At 41.6% G+C, this 21653-nt stretch overlaps 1 protein-coding gene and 1 long non-coding RNA gene across 2 annotated transcripts in view; one reads left to right on the top strand and one right to left on the bottom strand.

Annotated features, from left to right (window-relative positions):
• The window catches only part of LOC147872697 (eukaryotic translation initiation factor 4 gamma 3-like), a 116005-nt gene that overhangs the window by 25670 nt on the left and 68682 nt on the right, over positions 1–21653 (bottom strand). The window contains exon 2 of the mRNA XM_087355028.1: positions 2092–2256. Coding sequence (XP_087211154.1) covers positions 2092–2256 — 165 coding nt within the window. The remainder of the gene's footprint in view (positions 1–2091; positions 2257–21653) is intronic.
• LOC147872701 (uncharacterized) lies at positions 14119–16019 on the top strand. The gene is made up of 2 exons (XR_015536859.1): positions 14119–14329; positions 15505–16019. It is a non-coding gene; the product is annotated as an uncharacterized LOC147872701 (long non-coding RNA).

The following is a 21653-nucleotide window of genomic DNA, read 5'->3' as shown; positions in this document are numbered from 1 at the left end:
TTTTCTCAAGAGCATTTTTTGGTACATTATACTTGTGATTAATAAATATACACAAGATTTTGAAAAACCTTCTCCCCTAAGGTGAGTATTAACTGAAATAAAACCCAATCTGTAAATTCGAAACGTGCGTCGCCTTGACACGATCCGATTCACAGCTAATCTCTGAATCGAGTTTCATTACTAATTATTTGCAAAATTTCTTGGAATTTTTAATCAGATATTCGTCCGCCGTACTTCAGCTGACTTCCAGAAAGAACTGCCTTGTGTTGAAAAGAGAACTCTGTATGGAATAAAACAATAAATGCCACTAAAGTGTACAAAAACACAAGGAATACATCCCCAGTCTTAGATTATTATCGTTAACATTATTAATTTTGTTATTCTCAGATAAATTAACATTAAGTGTATTCAAATGATTCAGGTTGTGGGCTTCTGTGTTGTTATATCATGTGGTATTGTTACTATCGTTTCCGACGAATATTCTGTTCTGAAGATGGAGAAACAAGGGCCTTACAAAATGCTGCTAATGGCAGCCAAGAAAACCACGATCTGAAATCTCGCGCAGCGAAAGATATTGCGAGTTACACGAGTCGTTCACGTACTTAGTTTAATCTACATGTACTAACAGGATAAATTATTTGCTTGCTTGTGATAGGCTTTCTTGCATTGTTGCTTAAAATTCGCCTAGAAACAGCAAAACACGGCATTGCCTCCGAGGTCTACTTTCGCGAAATCGAAAGAATCACCGGCCAAAGTTTGCGAAAGTGAGGTTATGCAGGTCAGACGCGCGTTCTGATGAGGAGCGCGGTTTCCCGGAGCGGCTGAATCACTGCCGCTCGGCTGCAGTCATTTGTTTATGGCTGCGCAGCGGTGGCGGCGCGACTGCTGTCATGGAACCGCGGTCATTTGTCTCTCGCCCCGTACCTTCACGCACACTTGCGAACGCCACGAAACTCCACGAATAAATTAATTAGTTTTAATTTGAACTCTATGTGACAATGTGAGTACATTTCAAGGCAAATAATGGCATTTCACGAGTCATAGAAAAAAAAACATTTTCTCTGTACACTTCAAATATGAATGCACTCAATGACCAACACAATTTAAAACAAACCTCACGGCCATGGGCTTCCTTAAAAACATTGGTCTTTAGGCCGATTGAGAATATCTGGATATTATGAAGAAGGGAAAGTTCGTCATGTTTACAATAGCCAAATGAATCCACTGCAACAGAGGTTTTATCACATCCAGTAAACATCTTCGCTTCCCTTTATTTGAGATCCATTTAAGTATTAAACTTTCAAGCGTCTACACGAAGGTGATCTGATCTGATCTGATCTAACCTAACCTAAACCAACTCAAACAAAAACGCAACCTAGTCCAATGTAACTTGTCCCAATTAAACTTAGGAACCCAAATAATTGACAAGTCAGGATCAGACCCACCACCGCTTGAGGACTTCTACAAAACATTCCAGGACTCCTCCACATCTCCAGGATTTCTAAGGCACTACTCTAGGAATTATCCAGATTTTCTCCAGGACTTCTGCAGAACATCCCCACGACCAACATATGAACACGCTAGATATTCTCCAGAACAAGCTAACCCAACGTAAATGAACGCAACCTTATCTAACGCAACCTAAACAACCTAACCTTGCCTTACATAACATAACTAAACCTAACCTAAATTAACACAACCTAATCCAACCTGACACAAAACGCAAACTAGGCTAATGTAACTTATCCCAATCAAATGAAATGGAATCCAAAATAACCGACAAGTCAGGATCAGACCCACCAACCCTTGAGGACTTCAACATAACATTCAAGGACTTCTCCAGCAATTCTCCAGGATTTCTAAAGCACTTTTCCCTGACTAAAGAACATCCAAATAAACTCTCCAGGACTTCTCCGGCACTACTCTAGGAATTATCCAAATTTTCTCCAGGACGTTTCCAGGACTTTTCCAGCAGTTCTCCAGAACACCCCCAAGACCACCCCGGGTCGAATAAAGCGACCGGACACAGTACACTTCATCCAAAAACCCGGAAATTAGGCGGCCCAAAGTAGAAGGGGTTGAAACGTTTACCTGCATGTTGCATATCTTGTAGCGCACTGCTTCGCCCGTGCATCCTGTGGGTGAGTTACATCGTCGGAGTTGATATGAGGCGCCACCGTCGCAGGTGCGGGACCACGCGGACCACCCGGGGCCCGAGTGACCACCGGAAAACCCGCGGCGGTCCGCTACAGGTTGCTGCAACAACGGAACGAAGGTCAGTGGACAGACACTGAGGCTGTAAGTCATCACGTCACGTGATGATTCGGTTTTAACAGCGCCCTCAGCTGTCTGAATCACGCAATATGGCGCCAAATGATCAGTGAATTGTAGGTTGGGAAGGAAGTGAAATCAAGTGATCGTCGTCTACTTTGGATCCATGAAAACGCATAGAATATGGGCCGAGTTGAAATTAAATTCACGTAACAACACAAAAACAATTTTAAGCCGACATTATAGTCATTGAAATATCGGACTAGCTTTAATTCAGATTATAATTTATATTTTCATCTAACACGACTTGTTTAGCGTGCTTACGCCTCTCGGCAATTTGGCCATTTTGAGCACGTGTTCATGAAAACGATACATTGTGTATATATTGTACGCTAAATTACAGTCAATACAAATCACCTGTAATTCGCATAATCAAGTGCAAATTTAACGTAATGTATCGCGTTGATGAACACGTACTGAAGTCGAACTAATTGGCTATAAAGAATTTTACGAGATAAATAATTAAATGTGAAGTGGTTGCATATGGAAATACAAATTACAATTCGATTTAGGTGGTCTAATATTCTAATCAAAATACTAATGCTTTAAACCTATTACCCTATTGAGACTATTAAGAGGTGAACTTCGTTGAATTTTATTACGTTAGGTCAGGTTAGGTTACGTTAATAGTCCTTTGTGGTCGCCAAAGCGTACTTTTAAAGATGGCAGAGGAAGCCCGAATTTCTAAATGTTTTGATGGAACATCAAAGGTAGACACGATATTTTTCGCCCTGTGTCCTGTAATCATCTTAAGAGGTTTGACTGAGCCACGTACACAAAGGAACTAGAAATACTTGCAAACGAACGTGAAAAATAAATATATAACACTCTTTGACTCAGAAGGGAGCAAACGTAAATATTCGTGCAGTGGTGCGAGTTCTGTAGACTGCTTCCTGATGGGCCTACGAAACAAAAACTGTCACGTGACTTCTCAGAGTGGAACGGCTTGGTATTGACGTCAGATACGGAAGTATGCTCAATTCTTCAAAGGCCTACGCGAACTGCTTGCAAGTTTCCATCAACCAGAGTCTTGGCTTCGGTTTGATTTCGATATTTCTCATATCACATGGGACGACAAATATTGCCAAATTCTGTTTGCGCAGAACAGAAATCAGACTCCATTTTGAAACTGAAAATGCCAAGGAAGTATACTTCGGTCGTTCAAATATAAAGACACTAGGTCACGTACCTAACCGGTTACCGGCGGTTACCTGGGGGCGACAAAGTTATATCCGGACAAGGAAATAAAACAAATTGACGGTCAGTTGCATTCTCGGGTTTTATATTTAGCGAGTATCTGTCGTAAATAACAAACCCACCTGCATCTACCATGAAGACGCACAAAGAACGTTCTTCAACCTTCTGAGAAATGTTTTCCTATTTCCGCTGCGTGATGCCCAGAACACAGCACGCGATGGTTGTGGTCTATCTGAGTACGTACACCGTCGACATGATTTTATAAGACGTTTTCAGTTTTGGACTGCATTTATCCCACGTGCTTAGAAATTAAGACGGAGCAAGTTGCTTACTACAACTTTGGATTAGCATCTTTTTCTGTGTGCAGTTCCAATTTCTAGTGACAGGCTTCAACATCAAGCGAAGCTCTCGAAGTGTTCCAGAAAGCTCCGAGTGATTTGAATTTGCAACCATGGTTCATGTTTGTTTGTTTTTGCTTTCAACTATGTTCTTGTGTCCCTACTGCACGTCTCCTCTCGCTGCAGAGAGCACGTAGATTCACAGCTCCCCTGCGTTTCTGGAAATAACGTGTTCTGGGTAACGAACGAGAAAAAAGTCTTTGAGGTATGTGTCCTCTGACCAATTTTTGGCGCATAAGAAGGGCAGGTCATTAGAAGTAATGATGGCGCAACGTTCTTCAAATAGCGACTAACATCACGACCTTAAGAATTTTCCAGTTGGAATAAAGATTACAGCCTCTTAATACAATAAGAAGATTCTAGAGGTTTATATCGTGACGTAATTGGTTACTAAAACGTGGTTCCTAACCAAAGATAGATCTATTTCACGCGGATATTACTTCCTGCATTAACAATCACTGAACACAGTCTGATAATCTTTGCACAGGTGTTCTTAACTATTGATCTGTACTCTCTTGTCCATTGCCTTCACACTTTTTCTGGTTTCGCTTGTTACTTAGCTGTCCCACAGTTACGTAACCTCACGACTTCGAAGTAACGACGCTTAGTGTAGGCACAATTTCGAAGCATTATCTTACAACGGTTATCAAATCTCATAAATTCTCAGAGTTAATTTCCGAAACTATTCGCTGCTCTCCTGGTTACATTTTCACCGTTCCACGTTTAGACTGGCAATAGACTTACTGTCACACTGGTGCCATCTATCTGCATTAAAATCCATGCTACATGTTTCGGCTACATTTCAGCCAGTCCGTCCCATATCTGCTGTTACATTTTAAACCTCCGGAGCCACCTTTTACCCTTAGTAATGTGTATATTTTATTTAACATCTTAAGAAATTAAAACAACTAACAGTATTAAAGTATCAATAACACTTCGTTAAAATGTTCACATATTTAAATGTTATTCTTCTTAGAGAATATTAACAGTTTCTGAACTCAGGTATACGCGGGGAGTGGATATCTGAAATGTCTGAGGCTGTCCCTGGCTCCTTTACTCTAATAATGGAGGTATAGAAAGTTCTCGAAACGTCGAATAACTACTCCATTCTTATACGACTGAACAATTAAATTTATTTGAAATTTTCCCCGAAAGAATTCTTAAACATTTAGCAACTGATTCCCGGCGGTGCCCGAATTTATAACTTGTGTTGGGCAAGGCCGTGGTCTAGGCAACACGGAGTTTTCCTCCGGGGGCTTCCCCGGTTTCTCCGTGGCATCTCAACAATTACTCCAATCACACACAGAAGAAGGCAATGGCAAACCACTTCTGGATCATCTGCCAAGAACGTATATGAACAGGTCCCAGTCCGAGAAAAGGATGGAAGGATCCTGTTCATATGGACCTGTCGTCAGACAGAACACTAAAAAAAAATGAACACATTATATAGTTTCTCAACCTGTGGTGCGCGTATCACTGGTGGTACGCGAACTATGTAAAAAAATCAAAATTAACATAAATAACAGTTTTCCCTGAACACATTTGTTTAGTGGTATATTCAATGTGTTAAATTAGAATTAGTGGTACGCCAGCGAAGAAGGGTGAGAACCCCTGCATTATATTATATTATTTACTTTCTTTACTGCTTATGTCCTGTGCACTTTTCCTATTAAAACAATCCCTTACTGAAGTTTTATGAATTAAATTTTCTGTATTCTCTGCCCTCAAATTATTCAGTTTCCCGTCGATGTCCTAATAACAATTACTCCACTTCATGGTGTGGCCCTTAATTACAGCTGCCACAATTCCTGCCGATACTTTTCAAATAATCGATATGTCGACGCGAAATATGTATTTTGTTCCAACGCACGTGGCTCTGAGCGAGTGAAGTGACAATGGACATCCGACGGTGGCAGCGATTGTCAAGAAACACGAGGTACGTGATGTGAGAGTTAGAAGCCTGACTTTCGCAGAACTCTTTTACAGAGCGGAGCCAACAGCTTTCTGTAACTCGTGTCATGAAACAAATACAAAGAAGAAGAGAGAACTTGTATAAAAATTCTGCACCAAATCCCAAATAGAAACTGACACAAGTGTGCACCCTGGCGGTTATGCAACACACATTCCCTCGCTGCCAATTGGGTTGCAAGAAAGCGCGGGGGTTAGAGTTACAGTAATTTGTAAACCTCGGGGGATGATAAGGAATTCTAACAGAGACTGAGAAAATGTGATACTCTAAACGGAAAAGAACTGGATCCTTCTAGACACGCCCTCGAAAACTTTAGACTTAATGACACATATGAGCCGATTCTGTCCCTGCTGGAAGGATTTTCTTACCAGAAGTTTCATGAGACAGGAGGGTTATTCGCAAGTGATACCGAAAGGGCGACAGCTTATAGCCATCATGTCCACATAAAGTGCATAAAATGAATCTGTAATGGGGAGGTACGTCCGTATTGGAAGTTTCAGATGGACGGATCCTTAAGAAATGTCGAGGACGAACACGAAACGCTGTCTAGTTCGAATAATACTGGCAACAAGAGAGCATAAAGCCCACTTTATCAAACAGCGTCATTTTGCGTGATTTAATTCGAAAGAGACTTAATCATGAACCTTGCACTTAAGTGGCTTTAGACCTATGCAACACGCATGACTGAAACACGAAACGTGCAAGAAGTTTTGATTACACATCGCGAAACAAGTGATAGCAAAAGTAGACCGGAGCAAGCCAGCAAAATGGATTACGGACTAACCTAATTAATTCTTCCGGTTACAATGATGAGATCTGATGATCGCGTCATCATCTCGCGTGTCCCTGGCATCGTTGGTCCTTGGTTCTTGCTGTGTCCCTTCGTTCTTGCCTATGATTTTCATATTACAATATTGATGAATTTTGTTCGCATTTATCCCTAAAATCACCACCAAAATGAACGGGATTCTTGGTATGAAATACATAAATTCAGTTCATAACCTGTCTTTACCGACCCACCTCACATTTTCAGGTTAATCGGACAAATAAGTCACACACGGTCTCATGAAAGTCTGCGACTTTTTGAAAATATGTATCGATGGGGATGTAACTAATTAAATTAATTGTTGTTGTTGTTCCTTGGCTCTTCAACCTAGTCGTGGGTTTTCGCAGCCTCCTTTTCGGAGGTTTGTTTGTCTTTTTTAACTCTGCACTTGTGAGTAGTGCGTTACCAGCCCACTGCCTCTGCACAATTTCTACTCAATCCTGGTTTTTGTCTGCCAGAGCCATCTAGTAGAGAATCATGAGAGACTTGGGCGAGAAATGGCCGCTGAATTTTGTTTACGAAACATCTCGTTCATGCTCGTGAGGTTGTTCTTTCACATGCCGTAAATCTTCGACATGGGACCGCCGGCTTTACTTCCCCTCCGAAGGAAGTTTGTGCTACGGATATTTATCACCCGTAAAAATCCATCGACCTCGGCCGGGTTAGAACCCGCGAACCTTGGGTCCAGTGGTGAGCACGCTAACCACTAATTAAACTAATTAAACAGGTAATCTGTGTAGGCTTCTAGAACAATGTTCCTCTGTTTAGCTGAAAATGAAGTAGGAATTTGCACGTGAATAAACCATCATCGGTTTCAAAAAATTCTATTATTTTTGACGTCTTAGATATGAAATTCTAATTAACGAGAAAGAGAGAGAGATAAAAACGCCCATTTATTCTTAATTATCTTAGTTAAAATATCCTTTACGTCTCAGACACACGAGACAGCAACAGAACGTCGAATAGATAATGGATAAGACAGGCACCGACGTACCTGAGCAAGAACGTATTCCTGGTGATCTTTGTCACCAATGCATTTTTTTATCTGAAAAAACAAATTAATACCTAGATATCCTGACTTTGGTATCACATTTCTGACGAAGACCGTCCAGCAGAGGCCAGTGGAGTTTGTAACGTGTTCTCATACGTCGTGATAAAGCAGAAGACCACAATCAAAACACAAAAGATCTAATGTGAAGTTGCTCTACGCCAGGAAGTTCTGGTGCGCATTTCTGGTTCATACAGGTTGCCGCTGTTTAAGTATGCATGTACGAGGTGCGATCGGAAAGTTTCCAGACTGTGTCAATAGCGGGCGAACCGGATGTAGTACGAGCTTCTGCCTTTAGGGGGTGCGGCCTACATTCATAGTGAATCAGTGTGCCAGCCGGCATCATCGAATTAGCATTTGCTTCTTAGTTACGGGCGTTTTGGTAGTGCATTACACCGACCCTCCTGCAATTGCGAATTTTCATGAACAAAGAGTATGCATCAAATTTTGCCAAAGACTCGCCAAAACGGCTACGGAAACCTATGAAATGCTAAAGCAAGCATTTGGGGAGTCCGCAATGGGTCGTGCACAAACTTTTGTGTGGCATTAACGTTTTAAAAATGGCCGAACCTCTGTCGATGATGACGAGCGTTCTGGACGACCATCTTCGAGCACAACGCCCGAAAATGTTACGAAGATTCGGCAGGCCATTCACGAAGATCGACGTCGTACCATCAACGACTTGTGCGACATTGTTGGGATAGGCTATGGGACCTGTCAGCTGATTCTAAAGGAAGAACTCTACATGCGACGCATCCTGTCTGAGGACCAGAAGCAGAATCGACTTCTCGTTTGTCAGGAGCTCAAAGATCTTGCAAGAACCGACCCCACCTTCCTTTCTAAGCTCCGTGTGACTTCTTCCTCTTCCCAAAGATGAAAATTCAGCTAAAGGGAAGGAGATTTAAGACGATAGAAGAGATTCAGGCAGAATCGCAGATGGTGCTTGACAGGCTGACAAAGAAAGATTTCCAGGGATGCTTCCAGGCTTGGCAGCGGCGCTGGGATCGTTGTGTTCACTCCCAGGGGAACTACTTCGAGGGTGATGGATGAATTTAATACCTGATATAAGTGTACGGGTTTTTATAGGCGCAGTCTAGAAACTTTCCGATCGCACCTCGTACACATGGACAACTAACAAAATTTAACTAACAAATTCAGGTAAGTGACAGAGCGAGGGGGTTAATGTTGGTGGCGGTGGTAATTCAGGGTTAGAGGAACAGAGGATAGGGCACGTCCTTAAAGATGCAGAACTTCATGTTCTTTGTGCGTACTGCGTTTTGTCTCCTCCTTGTCCTAGAGGACAGGCCGCTGACTGAATTATACGAGGCCCAATAACACTCCACGGTTCTTATGCAGAAGGTTACGTAAAAGTTAAATATTTAAACAAAAGACCGGAGTCGCCTAACAACGAAGGATATCGATAGGTATACATAGTTTCTCGTCCAGTTACAAAAGTGTGATTTTTATCTTTGTCATTTCTGTCTGTCAGTCTTCTTCGTAAATAAAAATTCGATAACTGCTAAACGGAGTCTCATGAAATTAGATGACGCGTAGTCTACTGGCATCTGCCGACATATTCCAATTTTATTGGGATCTAACAGCAATAATGGACACCTCAGAAGACGTAATGTCTCTAAGTTTCAGTTTAATCACGCCGAACCAATTCCCAACTGCAAGTGCCTACGTCATTTCTTCTAAAGTCACTAACCCCGCAGTTCCGTTTGTCTTTACCCTTTCGTTCTGAGTTGCCGTTCCTTACAACGGGGAGTTGGATAAATAGATAAAACACAAATGCCGAAGACTAGTTTTCTAGAAAACTTTTGTTCTGAGCTTCGGGCGATAAAATGTTTCCGTTCACGAAAAGAAATTTTACGTTGGTTCATGTTCTATCCTCGTCGGTTCCCTGAATCCTTTATTCCCAGAAAATGCTGCAAGATTCTCACGACAAGCGATAACATTTTTCTCGTCAGGTTCCCATAAATTACTCAAATCTGGGACCTGTTATCGCGGGAATTTGCTTAGCGTGCGACGCCAATATTCAGTCAGTCACTGTCACTAGGCGACAGGTCTCAGTCACATCCTGTCAGCGTCATTTGCCCTTCGACGCGAAACAGAAGCCGTCGGCAGAGCGCAGAGCACGAGTAGATCCTCCCTTGTCTTAGACGCTCAGAAATGTGCGACTGAAACAGAACTGTGTCGCTTTAAACGAAAGATACTTAAGTTTCATAACACTCTCGTTTTCCCTTCGAAAAGGATAAACATTTAAACTTTAACTACAATCGTAAACCGTATGTCCCCTGGCTACGTCTCCGCGTGTCTGACAAACTCCGTGTTCTCAACACTTTAAGACTCCGGATAAGTCCCCTTACTTAGAGACTCGCGGGAGGCCTGGTGTTTAACGGCGACCCGTTACTGAAATATCACGACAGTCGCCCAAAAATACCAATATATATAGTAAATTCAGATACGTTAATTGTAGTTAGGGTTTATAATCTAACGCGAATTACTTCATAAGGAAGTAGAATATTTTCTTCAAAACAGCAATCTTGACTATTTATGTACAAACTAGTTCCATAAAACCGTGTCTAGGTGTTCTAATCTTAAACACTAAAATTTCGGTCAATTACAACTAAAGTATTATATCAGCGGCCAAATGCTGTCATAACGCTGACGAAACTCAGTCTTCTGTTGCGTGTGTGGACCTTCACTTAAGCTAATACAAAGCGAGGCCATCCACATTTAAGACTACTCGAACTTATATAAACATGTAAACTGTTAACCTACGTCTAAATGAAGCGTGTTCATACGCGCCTTTCAATAATTTAAATCGTCTTTATATACATGACACATTAACTTAACTCAAATTCCATTTGGCAAATGTCCTTGTCTCAGTTTTTTGAATTTCTGTGAGGAAATTGAATTCAGTCTCTCAACAAGACATTTAAGACCTTTGTCATTCATAATACGATCGGTTTAATTATTTCTTCAGCATAATATTGCCTCATCGGTGTAGAATCTAATGTTAATAACTCAATATTTTTAGGTGGCTTAAATGTTCATGGGGTAAGGCGCCATTTCTTACAACAAATCTCTGGGTTTTACTCTTCTGACTGTGTTGAGGGATTCCAAACAACTGAAGACCCACGACCGCACTTAGCACTTTTTTGCGACTGGCGGGAAACCAAGTTATAAGTAGTTTATTTTCTCCTGAAACTTCGCAGAAATTTGTTAGAAACTGTAGACCGACACGTTTACGTGTTAGGCCTAATGAAGTTTCTTTACCAAGTTTCTTGACATCTTATTCCTGCGAGCTATTTATTTGAAATTACGAGAGTTTTTAACTTAGGGGGTAGTTATTTGTCAATCGCGCATGAAAGCAAATGCATATAAATACATTGTGATTCAATGTAACGCAGTGACAGGAGCTCCAGTTGATAGATAAGGCGACAAAATAAGCGCTGACGTAGTTCAGTAAGCACGTCTTAAAAACGCGGTGTGTGTGATTTAGCATTGCTCTATGATTATGAAGTTTGCTCGGAAGAGATTAAAATGGCTTCATCTGTTCTATTTCCTCCATCCTGTGCTGATGTCTTGGGGCGAAAATCCATACCGCGGAGCAGCACAGAAACCTGATATTCCCTTTTATCATCAAGTGTTTGAACACAATAACATTTATTTATTTATTTCTGTGTCCAAAACAAAAATGGTCCTGCCAAGCGACTTCATAAAAATCAAAACACATTTCCCTACATTTATTTCATTCTTCACCTTTTCCACTGACCTTGGATACTGAATTGCTGGAAGTGTAGTCAGTGAGGTCAGATCAGATTAATGGAGGGCCGCGGGGGTTTGTGGGAAGCGAGCGGAAGCAAGATAATGGAATAATTATGAGGCGAGAAGTGGAGTGTCCTCCTAATTTCCTGTAAGCAGTGCAAATATTGAATGTGAACTTCGAGTGTCCTGAAGCGAATTGGATCATCCACTGCACTAACGTTGGATCTAATCCGACATCCACGGCATCGTCTTGGCCAAACTACTAGTAATGACAAGAATTGTGACGTCATCAGATATGACGAGCAACTCTGCGTATTTGGTCCCGACAGAGGTACGAACCATGGTAGGTTATCAAAGCGTTTGGCCGTTTTCATACTCACTTGCTATCAGTCCTTCACAGATGTTGCTTATCTCAATACATTTAATCTAACGCATACCACTTCAAAAATGTTTCAAATAATCCTGTCGGTCCTGCTTCATGCCCTGTGCTGGGCAGAAGGCTGGTTCCACCAGGAACCACACCCATCCTTTGTTATGGAGTCAAGACCTGCTGAAAGTGTGCTTATATTCCATGCCCCCTTATTACAATCGCTGCTACTTTCTCTCATAAACACACATGCACACGTTTCTTAGTATTTTTCTTCAACAAATTTTTAGGTTTACTGTTTTCGTCTATTATTAGTTCGTAAAATTTCTTATCATAAAGAATTGTGCGGTGATAGAAGTACTGACAGGAAGGGCCTTCCATTATGCACGGCCGACAGAAGCTTCCCAGTTTCACGAAACGCTTTCGAGTTTCATTTAGTTTCAAACAATGCTCACACACACACACACGCGTAGCCTTGCCTGTAGAACAGATAACACATGAACGCCAGCCAGTCTTATCGTCTCTGGTCCGAGAGCGAATTTATCTCTGGAACAAGTGAGCGCCGGATGCAACGCGACAATGAATGCGCATTTGCTGTGATCCAAGACGAAACCCACGCGCGAGACTCGATTCATCGCGAGAAATGAAACTCGTTCTTCTGTAGGAAACACTCGTCGTCCAATGAAAGCGATACGATTCTCGATAGGGGCGCTTTTATGAATCAGCGGTGCGAAGGCAAAGGGGAAAAACTTCGTAAACTTTAATGATACTTTTTTTGAACAAACTGTCATGTTGTGGTTTGCCGAAGAAGACGCCACTGTCGTACATGAAAATTACCATCCACCGAGCCACGGCTTCGGAAACTTGCGTACTTTCACTAAACCTACTGCGAATCAAAGACAGGAGTTGGGATCGTACGCAGAACAGAATTAGGTTATGTAGCACTGATAAGCAGACTGGTAAGGTGGGAATGCAGTGCCCTGCCAGAGAATTGTGTTAACAATTGTTGACTGTTTCGTGTTGCTCCACTAAATTTATCAAAGAACTACTGAATTACCTAAAAAATTGCTTACTCATAATTGAACTTTGAAGACTATCGTCGATGTATGCAAACTTCGTAGTTTCTGAGGCGTTGCACTTCCAAAATGGCGTCATTTCCGCCATCGGTCGTATCTGACATCTCCAAGCCTGAATGCTTAAGACCACAGCGAGCAAAGCAGATCTGAATGGTCTTCCTGCTTATAGCTCGCAAGTGGAATCCCTGCACCGTCTGAATAAGCACGTGTTCGTTACTGACTCAATGACGGCGGAATGAACTGTAATTTTTAACAAAACCGCATTCGATGGTAAATAATAAGCAGACCTCCATTACAATTACAGATACTCGAAGAATACAAAAGACCGTCTCCTTATTTTATGCAACACGGCAAATCAATTATCTAACATGTTAACATTCAAGCCGGAACATTCCGAAAGAGATGGCAAAGCGTGATCAGTGTGTGTGTGTGTGGGGGGGGGGTCGACAGAACCGGTGGTATTTGCAGAAAATAACATTCATATTTCATGCAATGTATCGTAAGAACCACAGAAAGTAAAAAGACGCGAGAGATGCAGGCACACGCAGTTTCTACGGCCGAAACTGAATTTTTTTTCCACACCCGAGAGTGTACAAGGAAAAGCTGAGTAATTTCTGATGACGTGTTCTCCCCTCCCTCCACTCCCCAACGTGTGCCTCCGGGGTCAATGCTGGGTTGAGGGCTTGTGAAACAATGTTAACACACAGCAACACATTTAGCTTACAAAATATGACACAGTAGTTTTTGCTGTGGGCCATTTGGTGCGGAAGGCGTTCGGCAGATATTCAAGAACTCCCGAGGAAAATCTGGAAAGATTATATTAAAATTATGACGACGTAGCTTGTGAGTCAACCGACAGCGGAGTTTTGCGAGGCGCATAATTAATTACACGGTATAAAGGACAACACGAACAATAAATCATAAGCCTATCTCACCTCCTTTTTCTATGATCCATTCGTCTTTTATGGTCTTCTGTTCTCTCATTCTACTTCGGGTTCTCGATCAGAACTTTGTACGATTTCTGGTCACGCGGAATAGAGCTACAGGTTTTCCCCAGCTCATGTTTGATGATTTCGCCATTCTAATCTTATCAATTGACGAATGCAAGTTATATAACTCCTCGGTGTACAGTTTCCTTCATCTTATTCCTACTTTCTAATTACTCAGAAAATAAAGCTCGTGATAAGATACCGCGGACCAATGGGAAGCTGGAGTTCTGGTCTGAGCTAGCTTCAGACCAGCGAGCGAAATTATTCTTCCTGTGGTGGTGTTCGAAGCGGTCGTTTGTAGCTGAGCGGCGTCTTGACTCCAATTTACAGCAAGTATATCGACCTTACTCTCTTGTAAGTTTTGTGGAATTAACCCTTTCGATGCTGAAATTTATAGAACAAAAATTTTAGTTGCAACTGTAAGTATCACCCAATTAAACTGATTGATTACCACGGATTGTTCGTATATTCAGGGACAGGAAACGGATTAATCGGGACTCTGCTGTAGTTAAAACGTTCAATTTATTCAGATGGGGTAAAATTGAGCGATAATCACGTTGGTAGGATTGGAAGGGTTAATTTTGCTTAGTGATATGAAAGTTAAAACATAAAACAGTGGCCCAAGATAAATTGAATTACAGCGAAGAATGAAATACAGAACTGACGGTAGGAAACCATAAACAGCGTTGCAGTTAAAATTATTTTAGTGTGGCCAACATTCTGATCTGAAGTGAGAAAAAATAATGTAATCAGCGAAATATAAGAATATCAGATCAAAAACTTCTTGACGATGGTGAAGAGTCATTTGAATAAAAATTTTCTTGGATATTATTCATCGTCGAGTAAATAAAATATAAAACGTAACACGACGTTTCGGAGATGGGGCTCTATCTCCGTCTTCAGGTTCCTACTCAGTTGGGCCCACTAGATAGAGCTAATCCCTATCTCCGGACAAAGTAAAAAAGTGAAAGTCCCGGAATAAAAAGACATCAGCACACCATCCATCCGTGGGACGTAAAAGAATAAATAGCAGAAATAAAATTCGTTAAACACGATAAAGCCAAATAAAACAAAAAACTCACAAAATGTGTATGTAGATCCGCGTTTTTAAGAGACCTGGAGGTCCGAATGGACGTCACCAATTCCACTTCCAAATTACTGACACACAAATCTTGTTTTTTTTACTGACATATTTTGAAACTTACGTTCATAAATCACAATCTAATTGATGGTTTTAAGGACATGGAAGTTCATAGACCATAAGCGACGCAAGTTATTTAAGCGGTCAGCGTCCTCTGCTCTTCGAATCATAGTCCAGGGAGACATTTTAGTCGCCTGTAACTGTGGTCACGTTACAACTATAGAAAGACGTTATTAAAAGATACTTACGTAATTTGCGTCAGATTTTTCGCACAAAGTCACACATCGTCGCGAGTATCAGGGAATTATGATTAGCCCTGCACAAAGGCAACCGTAAACCCTCAAAATTACATAACGCCTACGTGACTTAAAATCTGCACTCTTTTCAGGCACAATGGTGGTGTTGTTCCACTACACCTCAGGCGACGGATGCATTGGGATTATCAGTGAGGGCTTCATCCGCAGCTCAAAGGATACGACGCGAGATGCGATGTTGGGACAAGGCGTTTATCTGACGTCTCTCCCTCCATGGACGGATAGCAAGAAAATTGTGAACAACAACTGGGATAGCCAATCCGAGAGCGTGTTTTTGGCCAAACTGGATCATATTAACTACTTCATTGCGTTCGACTCTCGCGATCTCCACGGCGTTACAAAAGCAAGTGGCTCACGTGATGTTTGGATGGTGCCCTACGACATAAATTTGGAAAAGGTTCCACATTCGATACATATGAGGGGATCTAATGTCGCTGTCGCTCAACGCCTCGGCTACCTGTAACAGGCTCACGACTGCTCAAAAGAATATTTCTTAAGTTACATTCATATGCTGTACTCCTGAGCTTAATTTCTGAGTAATGTAATGCGACATCTCTTTGAAATATATGCAAACAGCAAAGATTGGAAATGATGTGCCACACATTACTGCTGTATGGGTCAAGCTTACGTGCTCTCCTCACGGAAGCATAAATGCATAAATCTGCTTCGCCATTGATTCAAAATGTGCAGTTTGTATCAATGGTAAGCAAAGGTGGGTCGGCCGATCTACGACCGCCATTACAAAGTCTGATTAAATTGGTCCAACGGTTATGGTTTTAAGATACAGCACAGCATAAAATACCCTCACTTTTTAAAGCTGACGTTCGCCTTAAATAACATTCAATAATTCAGTTCGTCCGCAAAGAAATTACAACAACTGACCATGATAAAGTTCAGCTGGTAGATGCTGTTAGGAAATGCAGAGTTACCAAGTGTTAAAAATTGTACCCGTTGTTGTCACTCGCCTTTAAGGGTTGTCAATCTCAACAACTGGCCTTAAGAATGTCTTAAATATTCCCTACAACGCCTCAGGAAAAACATTTACGTCCTGGATAATACTTGAAATGAACGTAGAAATTTCAGTTTCCGTTGTACGATTCTAACCAAAATTTCAAAGGCAGTTACAACACCCGTCAGTAAACCTCCGCGATAGATGTCAAGTTCTATTAAATTCGTTCAGCTGTTTGTCCTCGCGAATGGGACAGGCGCATTTTACAGCTGTTTCGCAAACAACAGACGCTGATGAGGAAGGACGTTTCGTCCAACGCTAATGTCATTAACAACGTTCCTGTTATGTATATAAAAGATAAATAGGAGATACATGATTCCATGACAATGGAAGCAAAGAAGGTCTTCGAAACGTTGGGCTATGGATTCGTATCGACACGGCTAGCGTCCCGAGATTTCATTGCAATGTCCAAGTTTACTTCTGAAAAGGGGTTCTCGTCAAGAACCACTAAAATTTCCAGCATTCACCCTCAGATGAGAAATCAGATGAAAGAACCAACCAAGGGCATTTCTGCAAAAAAAATCATATTAAAATTATGGGAAAAAATGGTTGTATAGGATCAGTGGGGCAAAACTGCACTAAGACAGAGTGTGAAAGAATTTTTTTATATGTCATGCACCCAGTGACCTCCGAAATCCATGTGTTGCACTGAAATATAACATTAGCTAAGATTCGTTTCAAAACTTCCAGTTAATGAAACTTTCTGGTACCGCGGAGGACACTGGGGATTCACTGTCCGTCCGTGTGTGTCCTCCCGTGCACTGGTTTCTGTTAACACCCACGTCGGAGGCGAATTACAAGATTATGACGACATGCAAACCTCAGAGGTGGGAAAACAATCCTCGAAAGGAGAAATTCAAAAACTTTCCAACGTTTTACTTTTTCTACCACGAACATCACCAGGTCCGACCTGGAACTGCAGTCGTACGTCGCTACGTCATGTCGACAGAAGAACTCTTGTACTTTCATCAAATAAGATACCTTTCCGCCCTCTTATATCCACGTAGGAATATTTTTTGCACAGACTTTGCCAAAGACTTAACCCGTTCGTGTGTTTTAATGAAAAGCAGAACGTTTGGAGAACTGGTTCTTCTTCGGCGTTCTGCTTTGGACCAGGTCCAAGGTTGAGAGATCAGGTGCACCAGGGCGCCAGTGTGGGCTGTGGCCCCAACATCTCAAGGTGTAAGAAGGACCTAGTTCAGAAACTTAATCATTTTGATTGAAAGACAGAGGATCGGTAAAGTCCAACCGCTTGTGTGACGTCGTCGCCAGGAACCTTTAAACGTCGCAAAAACATAGACGCCTTCAGAAAAGGAACGAACTATTTCTGGCATGGGACAGCCGTCTGTTACAGGAACAATATTTACGTCAGAACAGAAAAAATTCAGGTCAACCGAAATGTCGGTCAGGAGTAAGAGTAGTGAAGTATAAATTCGCTGAGTGACACCGACTTTGAACATGGAAATCCGTTTCCTGGTTGAGAATAATGCAGAACGTGTACAACAGTTTTATGGTGAGAACTAGGGCAAAATGCATTCTGCACACCTTATTTATTATTCAATTATAAACCATCAGCGCAGACGCTACTTTCAAAAACACTGACGTTTAAGGCATAGACGTTCAAACCACTCGGTTTGAAAGTTCTATTTTTATGAATCCTACTCAGCAAGGTGAGAGCCACAGCACTTTGAAATGCACAACTGAAGACAACAGACCTCTTCTCATAAATAACCATGGTCGACAGGAGGTTTCGAAGAATTGGTGATATAGTTCGGGTGACACTAGAAATGCGTTCATAACCTGTTTCAGGATGAAGCCAATTCAAACGCAGCTGAGAGAAAAATACTAAGTCGAATCTTGAAATCAGCTGTCGGCTCGGGTGGTGAAAATAAATATGGCCGCGCCGCGATGTGATGATCCCTCGAATGTGTCCGTCACGGACTGACCGTGTTTGTCTGGCGCGTTAACACCTGATCTACTTGCGAGCGAATCTCTGATCGCTACAACTTATGGCACGCCTCGATTTTCGTTAATCGGATGAAGAGTTCACAACAGCGCAACATTCTTACGCTCGAGCTGAGGCTTTCTACGTTAGACGCAGGCGGAACGAGGGATCATTAGATGGCGGTGCTAGTAGAGTTGAAAAACGCGGTCAGTGGCGGGTTTGGTATTAACTGTGCCCAACTCTGGGGTTTTTAACCGGAGAGTTCGAAGGTTGGGCGATTCTGTAAAACGTAATGTTTCAAAATGCAGTGTAAGGTGAAAAATAACTGGTTCCATAGCATTACCACGATCTGGCTCGGCACATCTAAATTTCATTCTAGAGTAGTGTAAGGTACCCAGAATACGACAGAGCCCACAAGACCTTTAATCACTCGTCAAGAACGCGGCGAATTGCGTATTCATTTCAACTGCTGAGAGTATTGATGACACAGTTAAAACCGACAGTCTTAAATGCAAATAGAATGCTGTAATTGTGGCATTTACATTGGCTTTGCCATAATCAGTTAATTAGGTAATTAAAATACTTGAAAACATTGAATTTAGTGGAATAGTATGCTACTAATATAACGCTAAAGAGAAGATAACGTTTATAAATGTATATATTAGTCTTAGAAGACAAAAATCAACCAACAAATTGGGGTGCTCAGACAAATGTCTGGTGACAAGACTGCGAACCTGCGGGGTATGATGTGGAATCTCATCACTCTTCGCGCAATCTTGTCAAACACAGCTGTCCCATATAGCTGTTCAGCTCAACACACAGAACAATTATTCAATCTCACATGGACAATTGAATGCTTTTTAGAATATTTTGTCATATATATATATATATATACATATATATATACATATATATACATATATATATATAACTTCCCAAATTAATACTGGTTGAAAATAACCATGATATTATATATATATCAGCTGATATTGATTAAAAAATGTGTGGTTACTCATGCGAGCGTGTTCTCGCCAGCACAAATTGCTTCTCAGACAAGGGAAGGAGGAAGTGGGTGAATGTAGAAATGGGGGTCACCCTCCTTCCCACAAACACTTTCCTCTACTTTTACAGAAAAATGACAAAAATAAATGGACGGAAGTTCGTTTTAATTGAAAAATGGAGTAGAGAAGGAACCAAAACAATTTTTTTTAAAGATCGTGCAAGTATGAAACGGGACCGGTTAAGTTCATAGCACTGCTGTTTTCATCTTCATTGGTAGAATAATCACAGTTGTGCTTGACAGACTCAAACACAGTTTTGTGCGGTGAATGGTTGACTGATTTCTTAGCACCGCTGAAGAATTTCCGCTTCTGACGTAGACGTCATGATCTCTTCTTCCAAATTTTCTTTGTTCGAAGCATCAACAAAATCAACAGCAACAACGGAACAACAAACACAGCGCAATTGCACCTCCCGAGTCAAAGACAAAAACAAACAATTGAAGACAGCACTGCACTGCATTACACAGTGTCATTGTAGTTACAGGACTTCCCGCATCTCAGCGCCATACGATGTTATTAAATCAAGCTACAACGGCACTTGTCCACGGACTGCCGCTCCTTTTTGCAGACTCACTGCCATTTCGCAACTAATTTTTTAGGGGTGGGAGATGATGCGATTTTTCCGCGATAATGTTAGCCCCTTATGAGTGGGGCTTTAACCTGTGACATGGCAAAATTAACTAAAAGTTTCCCATTTTGAAGTTGTGTCGTTTTACCTAGAAGCCCCTCAAATTGGAGGCCAGAATTTACGGAACTAGGTTTTGCCAGTTTGGGCTCGAAATTTGGGCTCTTCCCCTCACCGCAGGACCCAGATTGAGCGTCTTGCCCGTTCCTTGATGTTATGTGTTTCTGTTCTGATCCTCGAGCAAGTAGTTTCAATCGATTTGCAGCGATTCGAGCTATGAAACCCCCCCCCCCCGCGCGCCGAACCAACGAGCTCTGAATTATTCACACCGGGTTCTTCCCGTAATTAGATGGCGGGGGGCAAATTGCCATCCAACAAATTGTCGTGTGATGGATCTGTTTCTGCAAAGCGACAGATCACACACGAGACGCGGTATTTACGGGTGCATACCCACCGCTCCTCGACAGGTCCGACTGACAGCGAGCACAGACGACGTCGTAAGTCCGTAACTCGGTAAGGAAAGCTGACAGTGACAAACTGCTCCTTCCGCGTTTTAATCTGCACCAGAACCTAATCTAGAAGTAAAGTACACGTTGAGTTATAGATAATTGAAATCTTATCAAGTTTAAACGTGCCGCCTTGAGTGTAAAATAATGCAGTGGACTGTATCTGAAGATTTGAAACTTCTAATAGCAGATATGGAATGCCAATGAGTCATCGTACTTCATTTTCGATTTGTATTATTTTATGTTGTTGTGATATGTCCGTCACGTTCACAAAATTCAGAGACAAATCAATGCTGAATTAGACACCGAATCGAACACGAAGTTAAAAACGATTCTGGTAAGGGGAGGAGGCAATGGCGATGTTCAATAATTTTCACATTGTGGGTGGCTCGTATTTCCCCAAATTCCCCCACCTAAAGTTATTTACATTTTCATCACATTCCTGCAACAATCTTTCTTCCACGGGTCTTGCAAAGTCCTGAAACTCTTAAGGAATAAATTATTAATCTGCATTTGTACAAGAAGATCTACAGATGTTAATGCAGATAAACGCAACTTCCACTTCGGAATATGACGACAGAAATCGAGAAAGAGCCTTAAGCACTCTTAAGAAACACCAAAAACTGTGGCTTCGAAGTAAGATCTTATGAGGAATCTCACGGCGCCGGATGGCAAGTTAACGAAATACTTGTCCACTCTGCTCAAGTATATTTAAAGACGGCATTAAGAGTGACACGAGATGACCGTGGAAAGTAAATTTAAATTAACAACAAAGTAATAAATATACTATAATAATACTCTGATTAAGAACCGGGTTGATTTTCAAAGCTAAAGGGCCTTATTTGCTTTTTAAACAGCAGTCGCATTTTTTCGTATGATACTACAGCGTGTTTGGCAGACCGCGTATAATCGAATTTATCGCGTTCGGCACATAATTGTTCGCATTTATTTACACTTCTATAATCGAATTTACCGCGTTGGGTAAATTCGCGTTACAAGGGGTTTTCTGTCCTTTGTGTGACACAGCGTAATAACAACTGCTGTCCGCAGTTCCTGTCCAATATCTGCACCCGCTGA

Source organism: Zootermopsis nevadensis, unplaced genomic scaffold, assembly GCF_977971745.1.
Source record: "Zootermopsis nevadensis isolate Lab colony 2312 unplaced genomic scaffold, Znev_1.0 Znev_ptg000024l, whole genome shotgun sequence".
NCBI classification, from domain to species: Eukaryota; Metazoa; Arthropoda; class Insecta; order Blattodea; family Termopsidae; genus Zootermopsis; species Zootermopsis nevadensis.
Note: the sequence above shows the minus strand (reverse complement) of the source record. Positions and strands in the feature narration are given on the sequence as shown.